Source organism: Salmo salar, chromosome 03, assembly GCF_965601325.2.
Source record: "Salmo salar chromosome 03, fSalSal1, whole genome shotgun sequence".
Taxonomy (NCBI): Eukaryota; Metazoa; Chordata; class Actinopteri; order Salmoniformes; family Salmonidae; genus Salmo; species Salmo salar.
Genome location: NC_138293.1, coordinates 52,204,024 through 52,227,545, shown reverse-complemented (window position 1 = coordinate 52,227,545; position 23,522 = coordinate 52,204,024). Strand labels below are relative to the sequence as shown.

The following is a 23,522-nucleotide window of genomic DNA, read 5'->3' as shown; positions in this document are numbered from 1 at the left end:
TTTGTGCAGTAAGTGTTTAACATTATTTTTTTATGACTACCTCATCTCTGTACCCCACACATACAATTATCTGTCAAGTCCCTCAGTTGAGCAGTGAATTTCAAAGAAATTCACAAAAATCAGACATTAAATATCGTTTTGAGCATAGTGAAGTTATTAATTACACTTTGGATGGTATATCAAGACAACCAGTCACTACAAAGATACAGGCGTCTTTCCTAACTCAGTTGCCGGAAAGGAAGGAAACCGCTCAGGGATTTCACCATGAGGCCAATGGTGACTTTAAAATCAGTTTGAGTTTAATGGCTATGAAAGGAGAAAACTGAGAATGGCTCAACAACTTTGTAGTTACTCCACAATACTAACCTAAATGACAGAGTGAAAAGGAACCTTTACAGAATAAAACTATGCATTCTGTTTGCAATAGAGTACCACGGTAAATCAAATCAAATTGTATTGGTCACGTACACGTGATTAGCAGATGTTATTGCGGATGTAGCAAAATGCTTGTTCTTCTAGCTCCGACAGTGCAGTAATATCTAGCAAGTAATTTCTAACAAATTACACAACACATACCCAATACACACAAATCTAAGTAGGAATGAATTAAGACTATATACATATATGGATGGGCGATGTCAGAGCGGAACGGACTAAGATACCGTAGAATAGTATAGAATACAGTATATACATATGAGATGAGTAATGCCAGATATATAAACATTATTGAAGTGACTAGTGTTCCATTCCTTAAAGTGGCCAGTGATTTCTAGTCTATGCCTATAGGCAGCAGCCTCTAATGTGCTAGTGATGGCAGTTAAACAGTCTGATGGCCTTGAGACGGTGAAATTCCTGCAGTAAGGAAGGGTCCAGGATGTCCTCCACCGGCACCCAGCATCTCTCCTCCGGACCGTACCCCTCCCATTCCATGAGGTACTGAAGGCCCCTCGCCCAACGCCTTGAGTCCATAATGGCTCGCACAGTATACGCCAGGGCCCCCTTGATGTCCAGAGGGGGTGGAGGAACCTCCCGCACCTCAGACTGCTGGAGCGGACCAGCCACCACCGGCCTGAGGAGAGACACATGGAACGAGGGGTTAATACGGTAATCAGGGGGAGCTGTAACCTATTACAAACCTCGTTCAGTCTCCTCAGGACTTTAAATGGCCCCACAAACCGTGGACCCAGCTTCCGGCAGGGCAGGCGAAGGGGCAGGTTTCGGGTCGAGAGCCAGACCCGATCCCCCGGTGCCTCACTGCGGTGGCGGTCGGCGCTCGCCTTCTGCCGCTTGATGGCCCGTTGCAGGCGCTGAAACCATTCGTCCACTGCAGGTGCTTCAATCTGGCTCTGATGGAACGGTGCCAGGACCAGCTGATAACCCAGAACACATTGAAAAGGAGAGGTTAGTGGAGGAGTGGCGGAGGGAGTTTTGGTCCATCTCTACCCAGGGGATGAAAGCCGCCCACTCCCCCGGCCGGTCACCTACCCAAATCCTGGTTAACTCTCTCCACCTGCCCGTTACTCTCGGGGTGAAAACCTAAGGTGAGGCTGACCGAGACCCCCAGGCGTTCCATAAACGCCCTCCAGACCCTAGACGTGAACTGGGGACCCCGATCAGAAACTATATCCTCAGGCACCCCGTAGTGCCGGAAGACGTGGGTGAACAGGGACTCCGCAGTCTGTAGAGCCGTAGGGAGACCGGGCAAAGGAAGGAGATGGCAGGATTTAGAAAACCGATCCACAACAACCAGGATCGTGGTGTTTCCCTGTGACGGAGGAAGATCCGTCACGAAATCCACCGATAGGTGTGACCACGGCCGTTGTGGAACGGGTAGGGGTTGTAATTTCCCTCTGGGCAGGTGTCTAGGTGCCTTGCACTGGGCACACACCGAGCAGGAGGAAACATAAACCCTCACATCCTTAGCTAAAGTGGGCCACCAGTACTTCTCACTAAGACAGCGCACTGTCCGACCGATGTCAGGATGACCAGAGGAGGGTGATGTGTGAGCCCAACAGATCAAATGATCGCGGACATCAGACGGAATGTACAGACACCCAACTGGACACTGGTTGGGAGTGGGCTCTCTACGTAACGCCCGCCGATGTCCGCGTCCACCTCCCATACCACCGGTGCCACCAGGCACAAAGCCGGAAGTATGGGAGTGGGATCCGTGGACCGCTCCTCTGTGTCATACATCCGGGACAGTGCGTCTGCCTTAGCGTTCTGGGAACCTGGTCTGTAGGAAAGGGTGAAAACAAAACGGGTGAAAAACATGGCCCACCTTGCCTGACGAGGGTTCAGTCTCCTCGCCGCCCGGATGTACTCCAAATTGCGGTGGTCAGTCCAAATGAGGAAAGGGTGTTTAGCCCCCTCAAGCTAATGCCTCCACGCCTTCAGAGCCCTGACAACAGCCAACAGCTCCCGATCACCCACATCATAGTTTCGCTCCGCCGGGCTGAGCTTCTTTGGAAAAAAGCACAGGGGCGGAGCATTGGTGGCGTAACCGAGCACTGAGACAGCACAGCTCCTATCCCAGCCTCGGACGCATCCACCTCCACTATAAATGCCAAAGAGGGATCAGGATGAGCCAGCACGGAACCGAGGTAAACAGAGCCTTCAGGTGACCAAAAGCCCTGTCCGGCCCAGCTGACCACTGCAGTCGCACCGGTCCCCCCTTTAGCAAAGAGGTAATGGGAGCCGCTACTTGACCAAAGCCCCGGATAAACCTCCGGTAGTAGTTGGCAGACCCTAAAAACCGCTGCACCTCCTTTACCGTGGTTGGAGTCGGGCAATTACGCACGGCTGAAATGCGATCCTTCTCCATCTCCACCCCTGTCGCGGACAGGCGGTACCCTCGGAAGGAGACTGACTGTTGGAAGAACAGACATTTCTCAGCCTTGATGTACAGGTCATGCTCCAACAGTCGACCAAGCACCTTGCGCACCAGGGACACATGCTTGGCGCGTGTAGCTGAGTATATCAGAATGTCATCTATATACACCACTACACCCTGCCCGTGCAGGTCCCTGAAAAGGTAATCTACAAAGGATTAAAAGACTGATGGAGCATTCATCAACCCTTACGGCATGACAAGGTACTCATAGTTCCCAGAGGTGGTACTAAATGCCCTCTTCCACTCATCCCCCTCCCGGATACGCACCAGGTTGTAAGCGCTCCTGAGATCCAATTTTGTGAAGAAGCGCACCCCGTGCAATGACTCTGTCACACTGGCTATGAGAGGCAGCGGGTAACTGTACTTCACTGTGATCTGATTTATACCTCGATAGTCAATACACTGGCGTAAAACTCCCTTCCACAAAAAAGAAACTCGAGGAGGCAGGTGAAGTGGAAGGCCGAATGTATCCCTGTCCCAGAGATTCGGAGACATATGTTTCCATAGCCGCCGTCTCCTCCTGTGACAAAGGATACACGTGACTCCTGGGAAGTGCTGCGTCTACCATGAGATTCATCACACAATCCCCCCGTCGATGGGGTGGTAATTGAGTCCGGCATATTCAGGGGGGATGTGCATGGTGGAGACCTGGTTTGGACTCTCCACCGTAGTTGCACCTATGGAAACACCTACACACCTCCCCGAGCACTGATGTGACCATCCCTTGAGAGCCCCCTGTTTCCACAAAATAGTGGGGTCATGATCGGCCAACCAGGGATGCCCCAACACCACAGGAAACGCAGATGAATCGATCAGAAAGAGACTAATTCTCTCCTTATGATCCCCCTGCGTTATCATACATAGTGGAGCTGTGACCTCCCTGATCAGTCCTGACCCGAAAGGACGACTCTCTAAGGCATGTACAGGGAAGGGCACATCAATAGGGATCCCTAATCTAATTGCAAATGAACGATCAATAAAGTTCCCAGCTGCACCTGAATCTACTAGCGCCTTATGCTGGGAATGCGGGGAAAACTCAGGAAATTCTACACATACACACATGTGCGAAACAGGAAGCTCTGGGTGAGTCGGGTGCCTACTCATCTGGGATGATCCACCAGTGCCCTGCCTGCTGCCTCGACTCCCTGGAGAACCTCCCCAGCACCGACCAGCAGTGTGCCCTCTGCGGCCACAGGTCGGTCCTTCCCTTCCCCAGACTGCGTTGGCCCATTCGAGTGCTCTACCAGTCAGACAGGAGATGAGGGCGTTTACACTCTTGCGTCCCGAAGGAGCTGGGTGAACGGTTGCCAGGTAGAGCCCAAGCTAAAGTAGGAACCCCTGGCACCCGGCAGCCGTTCCATCGTATACTCTCGGGAGCGCGAGCCGAATCCCACTGGATCCAGGGGAAGGAGGGGTGGACAGCGGTGTGGGTTGTTGTGGGAGCTGGGCTGATGATGACGTGGTTGCTGGAAAACCCCCTCTCTCCCATTGCTCCATGGTTTGCAGCACGTGTTTGCAGCATGGCTGTGCCGAGACATTGCAACATAGTCGCGTGCTGCTGGACGCGCTCCTCCATAGGTAGAGGAGGGCTGTGTGCACCTGCTGACTCCATTAAAGGTCCGTGTTTCTGTCAGAGTCTAGGTGATGTGGGTGAGGCGGAGTCAGGCGCAGGACCCAGAGATGAGTAATAATAGTAACTTTACTCAAAAATAATCCTCCAACAAGGGGAACGAAAATCCAGAATCACATAAACAAGACAACTGACAACAATAAACACGCACAAAACCATGATGGCTCCAGAGGGTTAAATAGGGAAATAATTCAAACGAAATGGGAACCAGGTGTGTACAATACAGACAAAACAAATGGAAAAAACAAATGTAGATCGGTGGAGGCTAGAAAGCAGGTGACGTCGACCACCGAACGAACAAGGAGAGGCACCGGCGGAAGTCGTGACAAGTTGCTGTACCAGGCGGTGATACAGCCCGACAGGATGCTTTCAATTGTGCATCTGTAAAAGTTTGAGTATGAATCCTAATACCGATTAAACCTAGTGGTCAAACAGGGAAATGGTTCCAATTGTTTTTCAACCATAGATTTTTCCCATAGGGGATTTTAGAAACACTTTAAATAAGGGCTGTGTTTCGTGTAGGCTTACCCTGGCGTGACGTTTTGATAACCATGTAAATTTCTAGGACAAGGTGACTTATATTCGCCTGTATTTACCCCCAATTTGTTTTACGCTAATTAGCTGCTAATGTGGCTATCATAAAGAACTACAAATGCCAAGACAAGACCGCTGAATCTTGGCAAAGGTAAGAATCTCTGGATTAATTATCTAATGTTAGCTAAATGTAGTCATTAATAAATTGGCTACATTTCTTTAAATGGGCAATTCTGTGAACTGTCTTCTGCAAGTTTAAAATTGTCACAATACCTGTTAGTAAAGAGAGAGATGACGTGCAGGAACTTTCAGGGATTTGTAGTTTTGCATGGTCTACTTTGATACGAATTAGAATTTTTGAATGCTGCTTTTCCTTCACTCTGCAGTCCAGCTCATCCCAAACCATCTCAATTGGGTTGAGGTTGGGTGATTGTGGAGGCCAGGTCATAAGGCGCAGAACAGCAACACTCTCCTTCTTGGTCAAATAGCCCTTACACAGCCTGGAGGTGTGTTTTGGGTCATTGTCCTGTTGAAAAACAAATGACAGTCCCACTAAGTGCAAACCAGATGGGATGGTGTTTTGCTGCAGATTGCTGTGGTAGCCATGCTGGTTAAGTGTGCCTTGAATTCTAAATAAATCACTGACAGTGTCACCAGCAAAGCACCCCCACAACATAACACCTCCTCCTCCGTGCTTCACGGTGGGAACCACACATGCGGAGATCATCCGTTCACTTACTCTACGTCTCACAAAAACACGGAGGTTGGAACCAAAAATTCTCAAATTTGGACTCATCAGACCAAAGAGCAGTTAGAGCAGGTAATGCGTGATGGACAGACAAGTGTAGCCTATGGCGCAAAATTCTACGGGTGGGGAGAGAGCTAGAGAGGGTTGAGGAGGAGGCTTGAAAAGCTACTCATCTTGTTATGTCATGCATTATCTGAAATAGGTCCACAGAATTATGCCTAGGAGGAGTGGTTCTATGAAGGAACTTTGAATGTCCTTTGAGCTAGCTAACAAGCTTGAGCTAGCAAGCTAACAAGCTTGTGTGTGCAGAGCGGCACTAGAATTAAAAACACATCTTACCTTTTTGTAGTTAATAAATCCAACATGAAACGTGATAACTAGGCCTTAAATATTATTGGAAAAGTTAATCCATTCTTCTCTAGCTAATAAAAAATCTATCTATTCATCTTCTCACACTTCTGTCAGTACAGTAGCCGATGCTTCAGAGGGGAGGGGCAGGTAGCCTAAACATGCACACACATTGGCAAAGATTTTCAGCTTGCAGGCAGATACTGGAATACGTTTCTGAGTGACAGAGGAAGGGCTTTGCATAGGCACTTTGTGCCTACTCCCACCTGTTGTGTACTGGAGTAAACCGTGCCTGACAGGCGTGGGCAAAGGACACTGTCTACCGGTTGTCCCCGCCTCCCGCTAGCACAGCAGTGCCAGTTCGCTAACACACGTTGTCGCCTCCCGCCTGCTATGTACCAGTCCTCCTTAGGACTAGCTGGCTAAACTAGCACACAGTGTCCTTCACTCCCGCCTGCCGAACACCTGCCCTCGCCGTCGTTAACAGAACTCTGGGAAAACAGTGCCCGACAGGCGGGAGCCAAGGACACTGTCTACCGGTGTACGGCTAGCTTGCTACCATTGTCGCCACCGGCCCTTCTTCTGTGGGGTTTATCGGTGGCTACCATCCAACGTTATTGAGCATTAACACCACCTACTGTACTGGAGCGCCCCCGCCTCCTGCCTGTCCTAACTTAAAAATGTACCAATAGAGCAGTGGCGATTTTAGCATGTAAATCATGTAAAACATGTTTTAGATGCATGCCAGCAAACCCACAACACAACACTATAACGGTGACAAACGGTGCCCGCACACTGTAAAGCTGTCCCAACAGCAGAGTCCCAACAGCAGCAGCAACCCCTTACCCCTGCTACACCTTGTCTGGCAGTGAAACAGTTATTTCAGCCTCATTTACTGCCTTTAAAAAAAAACATAGCTGATATGGCTGACTTGCTTAAACAAATGTGGTTTCTACGACAATTGAGATGTACAAACTATGGCATAACGGGATGACGAGTGGATAAGAGGCAATCCGTAATTTTAATTAAGATATTAATGAACGAGCTCGGATGGACGTAGTCAATATAACTTTGTTCAGCACTTGAAATGTACAGCGACAGAATTCAAAACATGGTCCATTCTTACAGTATTCTCCCAGTACACAAAGTCTAAACCATAGGATAAATAAGGGGGCATATAAGCAGACAATGAAAGCTCTTACACTATTCAATAATTACATTTCTCTAAAACAGGCTATAGGCTACATGTGCACCACCAAGTCAGAACAGTAGGCGAAATTAGGTTGGGAAACGGGACGAAATTATTGGGGTGAGGACCATGGGCTACTAACAGCTTAATTAACTTACACAACATACACTTAGTATTACTTTCTTAGCTACAGTATACGTATCTCCCTGGCATATTACATAATTTATGCAGCAGCATTTTTGGACTCACCTTGTTGTGCTGTGCTCACTTGAACAGGAAGGTGGAATGGCTTTCCTTCGTGGGCATATTTTGTCATCAAAGTCTGTCATTCTCTGGATTTATGGTGCTTTCAAGAGAACTAGAAACTTGTAAAAAAAACTATGTTGAATCATGATGATGTCAGTGACCTTCAGGTCGGAGCTCCCGACTTGCAATTCCGAGTTGGATGGCAGTTGAAAACATATTTTCTCAGTCGGAGCTTGTTTCTGTCTGAGTTCCCAGTTGTCTTGAACTCACTGAAATCAGATTTCCCAGTTCTGAGTTTCCAGTTGTTTTGAGTGAGGCAGAATTCATGCTGGGTTGACACCATGGCCAATGTTAAATGTTTATCCTTTTAAGCTTGGAAAAGAGACTCTTAAACCCAGACTTGGGACCACACACCCACTCCACTGAATAGCGGGCTAGTGATTGCTTTGCAATGCTTGCAGTCAGCCACTGATTCCTTCCAAACCATTAATTGTTGAATTTGCGATTTCCAACTTGTTGTGTAATGTTTGTGTCCAATGGCCGATGAACACGATATGTTTTATCTATAATTTCTCTTCATTATTTATCTTCATATGACAAGGAGATTGTCGACTTGATTCGTGATTACTGCTGGCTAAGATTTTGAAAGTATGATGTTGACATGATCAGTCGAATCAAAGCTGCTGTAGATATACTTGAGTAAAAGTACAAAGTAAAAGTAAATGCTCTACATCAAATTCCTTATATTAAGCAAACTAGATGACACTATTTTCTTTTTTGTTCTTTTATTTACAGACAGACAAGGGCAAACTCAGACATCATTTACAAACGCAGTATGTTTAGTGAGTCCATCGGATCAGAGGCAGTAGGGATGACAATTCGTTATATTGATAGGTGCGTGAATTGGACAATTTCTGTCCAGCCTCAGCATTCAAAATGTAACGAGTACTCATTGGTGTTTAGAAAAATGTATGGGAGCAAAAGTTAAAGTTGTCAAAAATATAACTGCAGAGTAAACAGCATGACGTCAGACAGAATTGGTCAGCTGGCACCTCCATCCATCTACAGCCGGGGAGTCCCAAACCGATTACCGTTCTCCTAGCAGCAGGATATTATGCGGGCAGACGATCCGGATTTTTTTCAATGTTTTGTAAGAGTCTCCCTGCAAAGACATACTAAACTTTGGGAATATCGATTTTTTTAAAAAATTTTACGCTGTACAGTGCAACTGTTTTTCACAGCTTTACAACCACCTTTGAAAAAATACATGGACCATTTGACATATTTAACCAGCATTTATGTTTAAAGTTTACACATACTGGTATGTTGAAAGCTATTGTCTAGTTTATATTTAAAGAAATACGCTTTTCATAAAATACAGATACATGTTATTGGAATTACTCAATCGAGTCTGCAATAATGAAATGGGTCTCTTGTGCTGGGCAATTGGTTTAATACAGAGTACTGGTGACTCCTTACTCCACACACTCCATTCATTGCAATGCAATACACGGTACATGGGATACCTGTCTTGGCTAAAGTGGGGTGGGAAATACTCAGTAAAGTCTCTACTAACCAAATATGGCTGAGACGGGTAGAAAAGTTCTCTCTACAAGCCAATATGTATCCCATGTTCAATCTATTACAGTGATTGCATTGGACACTTTAGAGGGGGCGGATTGAAAAGCCAGCAGCAGGCCATGCAACACAGCCCCCCTCCAAAACTAACCATATTTGGTTAGTAGACCCTACTGAGTATTTTCCACACACATTAGCTGAGACAGGTAGGAAAGTTATCTCTACAGTCCAATATTCTCAACATACCAGTGTCAACATTTTATTTTTGTCATTTTTAGTCTTGTTATTTTTTTTACCTTATTTTTTTTATTTTATAAATTACTTATTTAATTTTCTTGTTGGCACAATAAAAGTGTCCATTGATTAAAATTGAATATAATTTCGATGAGTTATCCACATTGAAATGTTTTGAAATGCGGGCTTTTATTTAGAAGGTCTCACTAGTATCATACAAAAGTGACGTTATAGTTTGTGCTGCTGTCAGAATACTAGTGCAGCATACTAGTCCACAGCGCCACCGACACCGAAACAGCATCGTCCTTCACCGAGAACAACATCGGTAGAAAAAAACTGATCAAATATGATTTAAGGGGCGGCTTGGGTGTTGGCAGCACAAGGGAACGCCGTTATCTTCTTCATTTTACCTATTTATATATTGTTTTTTATTTATTTCCCAACGGATTTCGAATCCTCCCAGTAATGGCTGGGGTCAATGCCTCCGGCTGCTGAGCGGCAGGGGTATTGTTGAGGATTTATTTCTCATTCATTATGTATTCAACTACGGCGGATACACAGGTCGGTAAGGACTGAACCGACTGCTACCGGAATTGGATGTTGCTGTCGCGAGGAAGGCAGTAGCAGGGTGCGTCGTTCCGTCCTCGAGGCTGCGGTGCAGCAGAAGCAGTGGTGGTCGGCTCGGGAGGGCGGTCTCTCTATCCCTTTGTAAATAGCCTATATATATTTTATTGTGAATAAAGATGTCTCAATACAGTTTAGTAGTTAAAGGTTATAAATCCTAACTGCCAAAATACCACTCAAATGATAACAACCTTTGAAATCGTTCGGAATATGGAATGACACAGGATATATTTATTGATGATTAATCAGAACGGATTATAATTTCAATGAGTAGTATTTTACCTTTCATCTTGGTAAGCGTGTTTTATAGGCCTATCTAATCAACATCAGCTCACATCTGGAATCGGAACCAGACCTAATTTTGCCAAGATGATGGAAATTGACGAGGTTGTGTATCAGGACGACTATGGCTCAGTGTCGGTTATGTCGGAGCGGGTGTCGGGCCTGGCCAACAGCATCTATCGGGAGTTCGAGCGCCTCATCAGCAGCTACGATGAGGAAGTGGTCAAGGAGCTAATGCCGCTGGTGGTGAACGTTCTGGAGAATCTGGATTCGGTTTTAACGGAGAACCAGGAGCACGAGGTGGAGCTCGAGCTGCTGAAGGAGGACAACGAGCAGCTCATCACCCAGTACGAACGCGAGAAGGCGCTGCGCAAGCAGGCAGAGGAGGTGAGGGTTACTCCATCCATGGCTGTTTTGTTTATACATACTCTACCAGTGTCTTCATCACTAGCCATATCTATGACTAATAATCACTGCACATACATTCACTTTCAATAGCAGTTCAGTTTTCATTGCCACTGTATGCCCATTTTACCAAAATGAAACCCTAAACCTAACCATTATAAACTATACCCACATCCCATTCACATTCCTTCTGTAGGCCATTTATTTCTAGGCCTAATTGGCCATGCCTATATAACAAGGCATACGTATCAAATGGCACCCTATTCCCTATATAGTGCACTACTTTTGACCAGAGCTCATAGGGCCTAATGTAATATACACCGAGTATACCAAACATTAGGAACGACTTCCTAATATTGAGTTGCACAGCCCCCCTCCCCCCCTTTACCTTCAGAACAGCCTCAATTTGTCAGGCGTGGACTATACAAGGTGTTGAAAGAATTCCACAGCGATGCTGGCCCATGTTGACTCTAATGCTTTCCACAGTTGTGTCAAGTTGACTGGATGCCCTTTGTGTGGTGGACTATTCTTGATACACACGGGAAACTGTTGAGCGTGAAAAACAAAGCAGCATTGCAGTTCTTGACACAAACCGGTGCGCCTGGCACCTACTACCATACCCCATTCAAAGGAACTTAAATATTTTGTCTTGCCCATGCTCTGAATGGCACATATACAGTTGTGGCCAAAAGTTTTGAGAATGACACAAATATTAATTTTCACAAAGTCTGCTGCCTCAGTTTGTATGATGGCAATTTGCATATACTCCATAATGTTATGAAGTGTGATCAGATGAATTGCAATTAATTGCAAAGTCCCTCTTTGCCATTCAAATGAACTGAATTCCTCCCAAAACATTTCCACTGCATTTCAGCCCTGCCACAAAAGGACCAGCTGTCATCATGTCAGTGATTCTCTCGTTAACACAGGTGTGAGTGTTGACAAGGACAAGGCTGGAGATCACCCTGGCATGTTAATTAAGTTCGAATAACAGACTGGAAGCTTCAAAAGGAGGGTGGTGCTTGGAATCATTATTCTTCCTCTGTCAACCATGGTTACCTGCAAGGAAACACGTGCCATCATTATTGTTTTGCACAAAAAGGGCTTCAAAGGCAAGGATATTGCTGCCAGTAAGATTGAATCTAAATCAACCATTTATCGGATCATCAAGAACTTCAAGGAGAGCGGTTCAATTGTTGTGAAGAAGGCTTCAGGGCGCCCAAGAAAGTCCAGCAAGCTCCAGGACCGTCTCCTAAAGTTGATTCAGCTGCGGGATCGGGGCACCAGCAGTACAGAGCTTGCTCAGGAATGGCAGCTGGCAGGTGTGAGTGCATCTGCACGCACAGTGAGGCAAAGACTTTTGGAGGATGGCCTGGTGTCAAGAAGGGCAGCAAAGAAGCCAGTTCTCTCCAGGAAAAACATCAGGGACAGACTGATATTCTGCAAAAAGTACAGGGATTGGACCGCTGAGGACTGGGGTAACGTCATTTTCTCTGATGAGTCCCCTTTCTGATTGTTTGGGGCATCCAGAAAAAAGCTTGTCCGGAGAAGACAAGGTGAGCGCTACCATCAGTCCTGTGTCATGCCAACAGTAAAGCATCCTGAGAGGGAGTGGGCTCACTCACAATTTTGCCTGAGAACACAGCCATGAATAAAGAATGGTACCAACACATCCTCTGAGAGTAACTTCTCCCAACCATCCAGGTTGACCAACAATGCCTTTTCCAGCATGATGGAGCACCTTGCCATAAGGTAAAAGTGATAACTAAGTAGCTCGGGGAACAAAATATCGATATTTTGGGTCCATGGCCAGGAAACTCCCCACACCTTAATCCCATTGAGAACTTGTGGTCAATCCTCAAGAGGCGGGTGGACAAACAAACAACCCACAAATTCTGACAAACTCCAAGCATTGATTATGCAATAATTGGCTGCCATCAGTCAGGATGTGGCCCAGAAGTTAATTGACAGCATACCAGGGCGGATTGCAGAGGTCTTGAAAAAGAAGGGTGAAATGCTTGTAATTATACTTCAGTTTTCCATAGTAACATCTGACAAAAATATCTAAAGACACTGAAGTAGCAAACTTTGTGGAAATTAATATTTGTGCCATTCTCAAAACTTTTGGCCACGACTGTACATATACACAATCCATGTCTCAATTGTCTTAAGGCTTAAAAATCCTTCTTTAACCTGTCTCCTCCCCTTCATCTATACTGATTTGAAGTGGATTTAGCAAGTCACATCAGTAAAGGATTATAGCTTTCACCTGTATTCACCTGGTCAGTCTATGTCACCGATTGCATGCAGTGAGTACTCATATCTGGACTAATGGCCCATCCATATAAACACAGCAGATCAGAGACAGTGGAAAGGCTTATTTATGTAGCATCATCAGTGGTGGTTCAATGAGGATAGGGGCCTGGGAATAGCCTAGTGCCTGCATTGTACCTGGGCCAGGTTGGTAATCAGTTCAGTGTGCTTGTGTGTTTGCTAAAGGATTCCTGCAAAGCTGAGGTGTTGTGATGCTGACATGAATGTACTATATTTCATTACATTTTATTCAATAAAATAATTGTATTTGACACAGACTTTTTATGGACAACAATATGCCTAAAATGAAACCGGACTTTTCACAATTACAAGTTGTCTTGTAAACTATTACGGACTACAAAGGGAAACCCAGCCGCTAGCTGCCCAGTGACGCGAGCCTACCAGACGGGCTAAATGCCTTTTTATACAGGCTTCGAGGCAAGCAACACTAAATCATGCATGATTGCACCAGCAGTTCCGGACAACTGTGATAATGCTCTCCATAGCCAATGGAAGCAAGACCCTTTTAAACAGGTCAACATTCACAAGGCCGCAGGGCCAGACGGATTACCAGGACATGTGCTCCGGGCATGTGCTGACCAACTAGCAGGTGTCTTCACTGACATTTTCAACATGTCCCCGATTGAGTCTGTAATACCAACATGTTTCAAGCAGACCACCATAGTCCCTGTGCCCAAGAACACAAAGGCAACCTGCCTAAATGACTACAGACCCATAGCACTCACGTCCGTAGCCATGAAGTGCTTTGAATGGTTGGTAATGGCTCACATCAACACCATTATCCCAGAAACCCTAGACCCACTCCGATTTGCATACCGCCCAAACAGATCCACAGATGATCATCAAATCAAATTTATTTATATAGCCCTTCTTACATCAGCTGATATCACAAAGTGCTGTACAGAAACCCAGCCTAAAACCCCAAACAGCAATGCAGGTGTAGAAGCATGATGCAATCTCTATTGCACTCCACACTGCCCTTTCCCACCTTGACAAAAGGAACACTTATGTGAGAATGCTATTCATTGACTACAGCTCAGCGTTCAACACCATAGTACCCTCAAAGCTCATCACTAAGCTAAGGATCCTGGGACTAAACACCTCCCTCTGCAACTGGATCCTGGACTTCCTGACGGGCCGCCCCCAGGTGGTGAGGGTAGGTAGCAACACATCTGCCACGCTGATCCTCAACACTGGAGCTCCACAGGGGTGCGTGCTCAGTCCCCTTCTGTACTCCCTGTTCACCCACGACTGCATGGCCAGGTACGACTCCAACACCATCATTAAGTTTGCAGACACCACAACAGTGGTAGGCCTGATCACAGACAACAACGAGACAGCCTATAGGGAGGAGGTCAGAGACCTGGCCGTGTGGTGCCAGAATAACAACCTATCCCTCAACCAAGACTAAGGAGATGATTGTGGACTACAGGAAAAGGAGGACCGAGCACGCCCCCATTCTCATCGAAGGGGCTGTAGTGGAGCAGGTTGAGAGCTTCAAGTTCCTCGGTGTCCACATCAACAACAAACTAGAATGGTCCAAACACACCAAGACAATCGTGAAGAGGGCACAACAAAGCCTATTCCCCCTCAGGAGACCGAAAAGATTTGGCATGGGTCCGTCCCCATATCCTCAAAGTTATACAGCTGCACCATCGAGAGCATCCTGACCGGTTGCATCAATGCCTGGTATGGCAACTGCTCGGCATCCGACCGAAAGGCCCTACAGAGGGTAGTGTGTACAGCCCAGTACATCACTGGGGCCAAGCTTCCTGCCATCCAGGACCTATATCATAAGCGGTGTCAGAGGAAGGCCCAAAAAATTGTCAAAGACTTCAGTCACCCAAGTCATAGACTGTTCTCTCTGCTACCGCACGGAAATCGGTACCGGAGTGCCAAGTCTAGGTCCAAAAGGCTCCTTAACAGCTTCTACCCCAAAGCCATAAGACTCCTGAGCAATTAATCAAATGGCCACCTGGACTATTTGCATTTTTACACTGCTGCTACTCGCTGTTTAATATCTAAGCATTGTCACCATACCCCTACCTACAATACCGTTCAAAAGTTTGGGGTCACTTAGAAATGTCTTTGTTTTTGAAAGAAAAGCACATTTTTTGTCCATTTAAAATATCATCAAATGGATCAGAAATATAGTGTAGACATTGTTAATGTTGTAAATGACTATTGTAGCTAGAAACTGCAGATTTTAATGGAATATCTAAACTCAGCAAAAAAAGAAACGTCCTCTCACTGTCAACTGCGTTTATTTTCAGCAAACTTAACATGTGTAAATATTTCTATGAACATAAGATTCAACAACTGAGACATAAACTGAACAAGTTTATGTCTCAGTGACTAACAGAAATGGAATAATGTGTCCCTGAACAAAGGGGGGGCGGTCAAAATTAAAAGTAACAGTCAGTATCTGGTGTGGCCACCAGCTGCATTAAGTACTGCAGTGCATCTCCTCCTCATGGACTGCACCAGATTTTCCAGTTCTTGCTGTGAGATTTTACCCCACTCTTCCACCAAGGCATCTGCAAGTTCCCAGACATTTCTGGGGGGGAATGGCCCTAGCCCTCACCCTCCGATCCAACAGGTCCCAGACGTGCTCAATTGGATTGAGGGCTCTTTGCTGGCCATGGCAGAACACTGACATTCCTGTCTTGCAGGAAATCATGCACAGAACGAGCAGTATGGCTGGTGGCATTGTCATGCTGGAGGGTCATGTCAGGATGAGCCTGCAGGAAGGGTACCACATGAGGGAGGAGGATGTCTTCCCTGTAACGCATAGCATTGAGATTGCCTGCAATGAGAACAAGCTCAGTCCCATGATGCTGTGACACATTGCTACCAAACCATGATGGACCCTCCACCTCCAAATCGATCCCGCTCCAGAGTACAGGCCTCAGTGTAACGCTCATTCCTTCGACGATAAACGCGAATCCGACCATCACCCCTGGTGAGACAAAACTACGACTCGTCAGTGAAGAGCACTTTTTGCCAGTCCTGTCTGGTCCAGCGACGTGTGCCCAAAGGCGACGTTGTTGCCGGTGATGTCTGGTGAGGACCTGCCTTACAACAGGCCTACAAGCCGTCAGTCCAGCCTCTCTCAGCCTATTACGGACAGTCTGAGCACTGATGAAGGGATTGTGCATTCCTGGTGTAACTCGGGTAGTTGTTGTTGCCATCCTGTACCTGTCCCGCAGGTGTGATGTTCGGATGTACCGATCATGTGCAGGTGTTGTTACACGTGGTCTGCCACTGCAAGGACAATCAGCTGTCTGTCATGTCTCTCTGTAGTGCTGTCTTAGGCGTCTCACAGTACGGACATTGCAATTTATTGCCATGGCCACATCTGCAGTCCTCATGCCTCCTTGCAGCATGCCTAAGGCACGCTCACGCAGATGTGTACAGAGGCCCATTTATCGCAACCATCACTCCTGTGTTTCAATGGCACGTTGTGTTAGCTATTCCAAGTTTCTCATTTTAAAAGGCTAATTGATCATTAGAAAACCCTTTTGCAATTATGTTAGCACAGCTGAAAACTGTTGTTCTGATTAATGAAGCAATACAACTGGCCTTCTTTAGACTAGTGGAGTATCTGGAGCGTCAGCATTTGTGGCTTAAAATGGCCAGAAACAAAGACCTTTCTTCTGAAACTCATCAGTCTATTCTTGTTCTGAGAAATGAAGGCTATTGCAAGCAAGAAATTGCCAAGAAACTGAAGATTTCGTACAACACTGTGTACTACTCCCATCACCGAACAGCGCAAACTGGCTCTAACCAGAATAAAAAGAGTGGGAGGCCCCGGTGCACAACTGAGAGATAGGCAAAAGAACACAGACACTGGGCAGAGGAACTCTGCCTAGAAGGCCAGCATCCTGGATTCGTCTCTTCACTGTTGACGTTGAGACTAGACACTAATGTACTTGTCCTCTTGCTCAGTTGTGCACTGGGGCCTTCCACTCCTCTTTCTATTGGTTGCTGATAATGGGCCTCTGTGCGCATATGTAGATATTCCATAAAAAAACAGCCGTTTCCAGCTACAATAGTCATTTACAACATTAACAGTGTCTACACTGTATTTCTGATCAATTTGATGTTATTTTAATAGACCAAAAAATTACTTTTCTTTCAAGAACACGGAAATGTCTAAGTTACACCAAACTTTTGAATGGTAGTGTACAGGTTCAAATTACCTCGACTTACCTGTTCCCCTGCACATTGACTCAGTACCGCTAACCCCTGTACATAGCCTCGATATTGTTCTTTAAAATACCGATAACGATGCTATGTACAGAGGTTAGCGGTTATTTAAAATAACGATAACGAGGCTATATACAGGGGTTAGCAGTACCAAGTCAATGTGCGGGGGAACAGGTTAGTCGAGGTAATTTGTACATGTACAGTTGAAGTCGAAAGTTTACATACACTTAGGTTGGAGTCATCAAAACTCATTTTTCAACCACTCCACAAATTTCTTGTTGACAAACAATAGTTTTGGCAAGTCGGTTAGGACATCTACTTTGTGCATGACACAAGTAATTTTTCCAACAATTATTTACAGACAGATTATTTCACTTATAATTCGCTGTATCACAATTCTAGTGGGTTAGAAGTTTACATACACTAAGTTGACTGTGCCTTTAAACAGCTTGGAAAATTCCAGAAAATTATGTCATGGCTTTAGACGCTTCTGACAGGCAAATTGACATCATTTGAGTCAATTGGAGGTGTACCTGTGGATGTATTTCAAGGCCTACCTTCAAACTCAGTGCCTCTTTGCTTGACATCATGGGAAAATCAAAAGAAATCAGCCAAGACCTCAGAACTTTGTAGACCTCCACAAGTCTGGTTCATCCTTGGGAGCAATTTCCAAACGCCTGAAGGTACCACGTTCATCTGTACAAACAGTAGTACGCAAGTATAAACACCATGGGACCACGCAGCCATCATACATACAAAAGTATCTATATCCACAGTAAAACGAGTCCTATATCAACATAACCTGAAAGGCCGCTCAGCAAGGAAGAAGCCACTGCTCCAAAACCGCCTTAAAAAACCCAGACTACGGTTTGCAACTGCACATGGGGACAAAGATCGTACTTTTTTGATGAAACAAAAAAATGATTGTTTGGTCATAATGACCATCGTTATGTTTGGAGGAAAAAGGGGGAGGCTTGCAAGCCGAAGACACCATCCCAACCGTGAAGCACGGGGGTGGCAGCATCATGTTGTGGGGGTGCTTTACTGCAGGAGGGACTGGTGCACTTCACAAAATAGATGGCATCATGAAGAGGAAAATTATGTGGATATATTGAAGTAACATCTCAAGACATCAGTCAGGGAGTTAAAGCTTGGTCGCAAATGGGTCTTCCAAATGGACAATGACCCCAAACATACTTACAAACTTGTGGCAAAATGGCTTAAGGACAACAAAGTCAAGGTATTGGAGTGGCCATCACAAAGCCTTGACCTCAATCCTATAAAAAATGTGTGGGCAGAACTGAAAAAGCGTGTGCGAGCAAGGAGGCCTACAAACCTGACTCCGTTACACCAGCTCTGTCAGGAGGAAAGGGCCAAAATTCACCCAGCTTATTGTGGGAAGCTTGTGGAAGGCTACCCGAAACGTTTGACCCAAGTTAAACAATTTAAAAGCAATGTTACCAAATACTAATTGAGTGTATGTAAACTTCTGACCCACTGGGAATGTGATGAAATAAATAAAAGCTGAAATAAATTATTCTCTCTACTATTATTCTGACATTTCACATTCTTAAAATAAAGTGGTGATCCTAAGACAGGTAGTTTTTACTAGGATTAAATGTCAGGAATTGTGAAACATTTAAACTTAGTTAATTTGGCTAAGGTGTATATACATTTCCGACTTCAACTGTAGGTAGGGGTAAAGTGATCAAATTTTTTTACTTTAGTTTATTTCGTAAATATTTTCTTACCTCTATTTTCTTAACTGCATTGTTGGTTAAGGGCTTGTAAGTAAGCATTTCATGCTAAGGGCTACACCTGTTGTATTCGGCGCATGTGACAATTTTTATTTTATTTGATCCCTGGTGAAATTAAAGGGTGTAGAGTAATGTATAGTGGTGAATAGCGATGTTATCCTGTGCCTTTAGTAATAAGCGGCCTTCAACAGAGACTAAAAGCCCGGATGGCTACGGTCCTCGACTGCCTTTGTTGCTATTCTTCTCCTCTCCTCCTCCCAGCAGTAGTTAGAGAAACAGAGAAGATGAGGCACCCAGCAGTAGCATCAAAAACCATCCGTCTGTAATCCTTCACCTGCTAGAAGCAGATACCATCTAAAAACAAGCGTAGCAGAAAGCATCCTACTGTGGTGTCAGTTGTCTTAGGCCTGCAGTGGCATGCTGCTTTCCCATGTACAGTGCCCTCCACTAATATTGGCAACCTTGGAAAATATGAGCAAACCGGGCTGTGAAAAAAAATTCTTTATTGTTTATCCTCTTGGTCTTTCATTCAAAAATATTCACACCAATCAAACCTTTTATTAAAGTTAAATAATTGGAAGAAAAAAATAATTCTCAAAATATATTTTTTTTCTCAAATATATGTGTGCCAAAATTATTGGCACCCCTTCATTCAATACTTTGTGCAACCTCCCTTTGCCAAGATAACAGCTCTGAGACTTCTCCAAAATGCGTAATTAGGTTGGAGAGCACATGGCAAGGGATGTGAGACCATTCCTCCATACAGAATCTCTCCAGATCCTTCAGATTCTGAAGGCCACTCTTGTGGACTCTCCTCTTCAGCTCATCCCACAGGTTTTCAATGGGGTTTAGGCCAGGGGACTGGGATGGCAATGGCAAAATCTTGATTCTGTGGTCAGTGAACCATTTTTGTGTTGATTTTGAGGTGTGCTTTGGATCATTGTCCTGCTGGAAGATCCAACCACGGCCCAAGCTTCCTAGCAGAGGCAGTCAGGTTTTGATTTAATATCTGCTGGTACTTGATAGAGTCCGTGATACCATGTATCCTAACAAGTTGTCCAGGGCCTTTGGAAGAAAAGCAGCTCCATAACATCAAAGATTCACCACCATACTTCACAGTGGGGATGAGGTACTTTTCTGCATGGCTATCTTTCTGTCTACGCCAAACCCATCTCTAGTGTTTGTTTCCAAAAAGCTCTATTTTGGTCTCATCTGATCATAGAACCCGATCCCATTGAAAGTTCTAGTAACGTTTGGCAAACTGTAGGTGCTTGAGTTTGCTGTTTGATGACAGCAAAGGCTTTTTTATGGCAGCCCTCCCAAACAACTTATCGTTATGTAGGTGGCATCTGACCATGAATAACCTTTCAATGAAGCTAGTAGTTTGTTTCTATGGGATTCATTTTAACAAGCACCCCAAGATAGCTTTTATATTCTCCATCCTAGTTTTACTGTCATTAGCCTATACACTAGGATAAACGTGCTCATTTTCCTTTACAGCATGCACGTACATTCCCAGGTTCAGTTAGTATTTACAGAGAAATTGATAAAATTGTAATGACGTTATAACAACCAATGAATTAGGGTACTACTTTTCTATAAGATTCACTATCACAAGGACCACTAGGCACTACTTGGTACCAGGTAGCAATTACCAATTGTGCAGAATTATAAAAGATGACATTAACAAGCATGACAGCTGATGACAATCACAATTACCTTCACACAGTTATGACACATGCATTATACTTGGTGTCATGGCAGCGCCCCTGTCAGTTGTCATAAACAGATGTCAGCTATTATGACTCCTTACGACATCTGTTATAATGCATGTGACAGTGTTACAACTAGTGTTATTTGTTATTAGCAACAATCATGCCCCACCCACCTGAGGATCTGTCTTTTTCAGCCATCTATTTCCTGTGTTTGAGGGGTACAAAATCCACTTGTCACTTAAGTCTCGCTGGATTGATTGCTTTCATTTTACTCCTGCGACTCTCCTGCTTGTGCATGCCGTTTTTCTCCTTTACAACCGCGGAAATGTTTGTAATGACTTGTCGAACACAACCCGGTAATGGCTGAAATGGGCTCAATGGAACACATTGACTTTCCGTTACATCTATAAAAATGCAAAAGCTTCATCTGGGATTTAACACTTACATCACAAGAAAGAGAAGAAAGATTTTGATAGGTGTCAATTCTTGGTGGAATTGAAAAAAGGAAAAGTAATTAATACAGTTTAAATGTTTAGAAATTAGATGCGCTCAAACGATAGCAACTTCCGAAAATGAAGACTCGGATTATAGGGATATTATGTCTGATCTTGCAAACAATGTATATGCATTAGGGATGCACAATATATTGGTGAACATATCGGAATCGGCCGATATTAGCTAAAAATGCCAACATCGGTATTGGCCGATGTCTAGTTTAATGCCGATCTGCAAAACCGATGTCAAAGCTGACGTGCATACCTACATAACGTAGGTACGTGACGCCACGTAAAATTTTGCGCTATACGTGCAGGTAAACCTAGGTAGAGCAAGGTTTTGCTGGTTGCAGCCCACCCCTTTAATTTAATGTACTCATATACAGAGCGTTCGGAAAGTTTTCAAACCATTTGACTTTTTCCACATGTTGTTAGGTTACAGCCTTATTCCAAAATTGATAAAATTGTTTTTATCCCTCATCAATCTACACACAATACCCCATAATGACAAAGTAAAAAAATGTTTTTTATAAATTTTTGCACATTTTTTACAAATAAAAACCCCGGAAATATGACATTTACATAAGTATTCAGACCCTCTACTCAGCACTTTGTTGAAGCACCTTTGACAGCGATTACAGCCTCGAGTCTTCTTGGGTATGACGCTACAAGCTCGGCACATCTGTATTTGGGGAGTTTCTCCCATTCTTCTCTGCTGATCCTCTCGAGCTCTGTCAGGTTGGATGGAGAGCATTGCTGCACGGCAATTTTCAGGTCTCTCCAGAGATGTTATATCAGGTACAAGTCCAGGCTCCGGCTGGGCCGCTCAAGGACATTCAGAGACTTGTCTTGAAGCCACTCCTGTGTTGTCTTGGCTGTATGCTTAGGGTTGTTGTCCTGTTGGAAGGTGAACCTTCGCCCCAGTCTGAGGTCCTGAGCGCTCTGGAGCAGGTTTTCATCAAGGATCTCTCTGTACTTTGCTCCATTCATCTTTGCCTCGATCCTGACTAGTCTCCCAGTCTCTGCCGCTGAAAAACCTCCCCACAGCATGATGCTGCCACCACCATGCTTCACCGTAGGAATGGTGCCTGGTTTCCTCCAGACGTGATGCTTGGCATTCAAAGAGTTAAATCTTGGTTTCATCAGACCAGATAATCTTGTTTCTCATGGCCTGAGAGTCTTTAGGTGCCTTTTGGCAAACTCCAAGCGGGATGTCATGTGCCTTCTACTGAGGAGTGGCTTACGTCTGGTCATTTGACCATAAAGGCCTGATTGGTGGAGTGCTGCAGAGATGGTTGTTCTTCTGGAAGGTTCTCTCATCTCCACAGAGGAACTCTAGAGCTCTGTCAGAGTGACCATTGGATTCTTGGTCACCTCCCTGACCAAGACCTTTCTACCCCGATTGCTCAGTTTGGCCGAGCGGCCAAGAAGAGACTTGGTGGTTCCAAACTTCTTCCTTTAAAGAATTATGGAGGCCACTGTGTTCTTGGGGACCTTCAATGCTGCAGATATTTTTTGGTACCCTTCCCCAGATCTGTGCCTCGACACAATCCTGTCTCGGAGCTCTACGGACAATTCCTTCGACCTCATGGCTTGGTTTTTGCTCTGACATGCACTCTCAACTGTGCGCCCTTATATAGACAGGCATGTGCCTTTCCAAATCATGTCTAATCAATTTAATTTACTACAGGTGGACTCCAATCAAGTTGTAAAAACATCTCAAGGATTATCAATTGAAACAGGATGCACATGAGCTCAATTTCAAGTCTCATAGCAAAAGGTCTGAATACTTATGTAAATAAGGTATTTATTTTTATTTTTATAAATTTGCAAACATTTATAAAAACCTGTTTTTGCTTTGTCATTATGGGGTGTTGTGTGTAGACTGCTGAGGATTTTTTATTTATTTAATACATTTTAGAATAATGCTGTAACGTAACAAAATGTGGAAAAAGTCAAGGGGTCTGAATACTTTCCGAAGGCACTGTATGTACATTTATGGAAATGAGGCGCATATAATTGTATTTATTTTAACCGAAAATAAAAGAAATACCTGATACCATTAGACCATTTATATATGAGTGCATTCGAAGAAAAAAAGTAACATTTGACAATACATTTAATACCTGAACTCCATTTGTTAATTGTCTATTCCAGTAAAATGTTTTATGTGCTATAAATTCAAAAAGTTTGGAGTATCTTCATCCATTGTCCAACAGTTTTATAAGAATTGTTTTTAAAACCTTTTAACAATTGTGATGACTGTTGCTGGTGTTATCCTAGACACATTCTAGTACAGTAT

The 23,522-nt window shown here is 44.6% G+C and overlaps 1 protein-coding gene and 1 long non-coding RNA gene across 15 annotated transcripts in view; one reads left to right on the top strand and one right to left on the bottom strand.

Moving 5' to 3' along the window:
- Nucleotides 1-276: 276 nt before the first annotated feature.
- LOC145877584 (uncharacterized) lies at nt 277-6,993 on the bottom strand. 2 transcript variants are annotated; one of them, XR_014391917.1, is made up of 3 exons: nt 5,331-6,988; nt 1,177-1,370; nt 277-1,069 (listed from the first exon to the last, which is right to left on the bottom strand). It is a non-coding gene; the product is annotated as an uncharacterized LOC145877584 (long non-coding RNA). The 2 variants fall into 2 exon arrangements; XR_014391916.1 differs by having other exon boundaries at nt 1,177-6,993.
- A 2,650-nt stretch (nt 6,994-9,643) lies between these two features.
- The window catches only part of mapk8ip3 (mitogen-activated protein kinase 8 interacting protein 3), a 92,091-nt gene continuing 78,212 nt past the window's right edge, over nt 9,644-23,522 (top strand). For 11 of the 13 annotated variants that reach the window (XM_082973558.1, XM_082973561.1, XM_082973560.1 and 8 more), the window contains exon 1: nt 9,645-10,693. In XM_082973558.1, the coding sequence (XP_082829684.1) occupies nt 10,394-10,693 (300 nt within the window). In that variant the 5' untranslated portion in view covers nt 9,645-10,393. Of the gene's footprint in view, nt 10,694-23,522 lie in introns of all 13 variants that reach the window. The other 2 variants (XM_082973562.1, XM_082973555.1) reach the window with 1 other exon arrangement.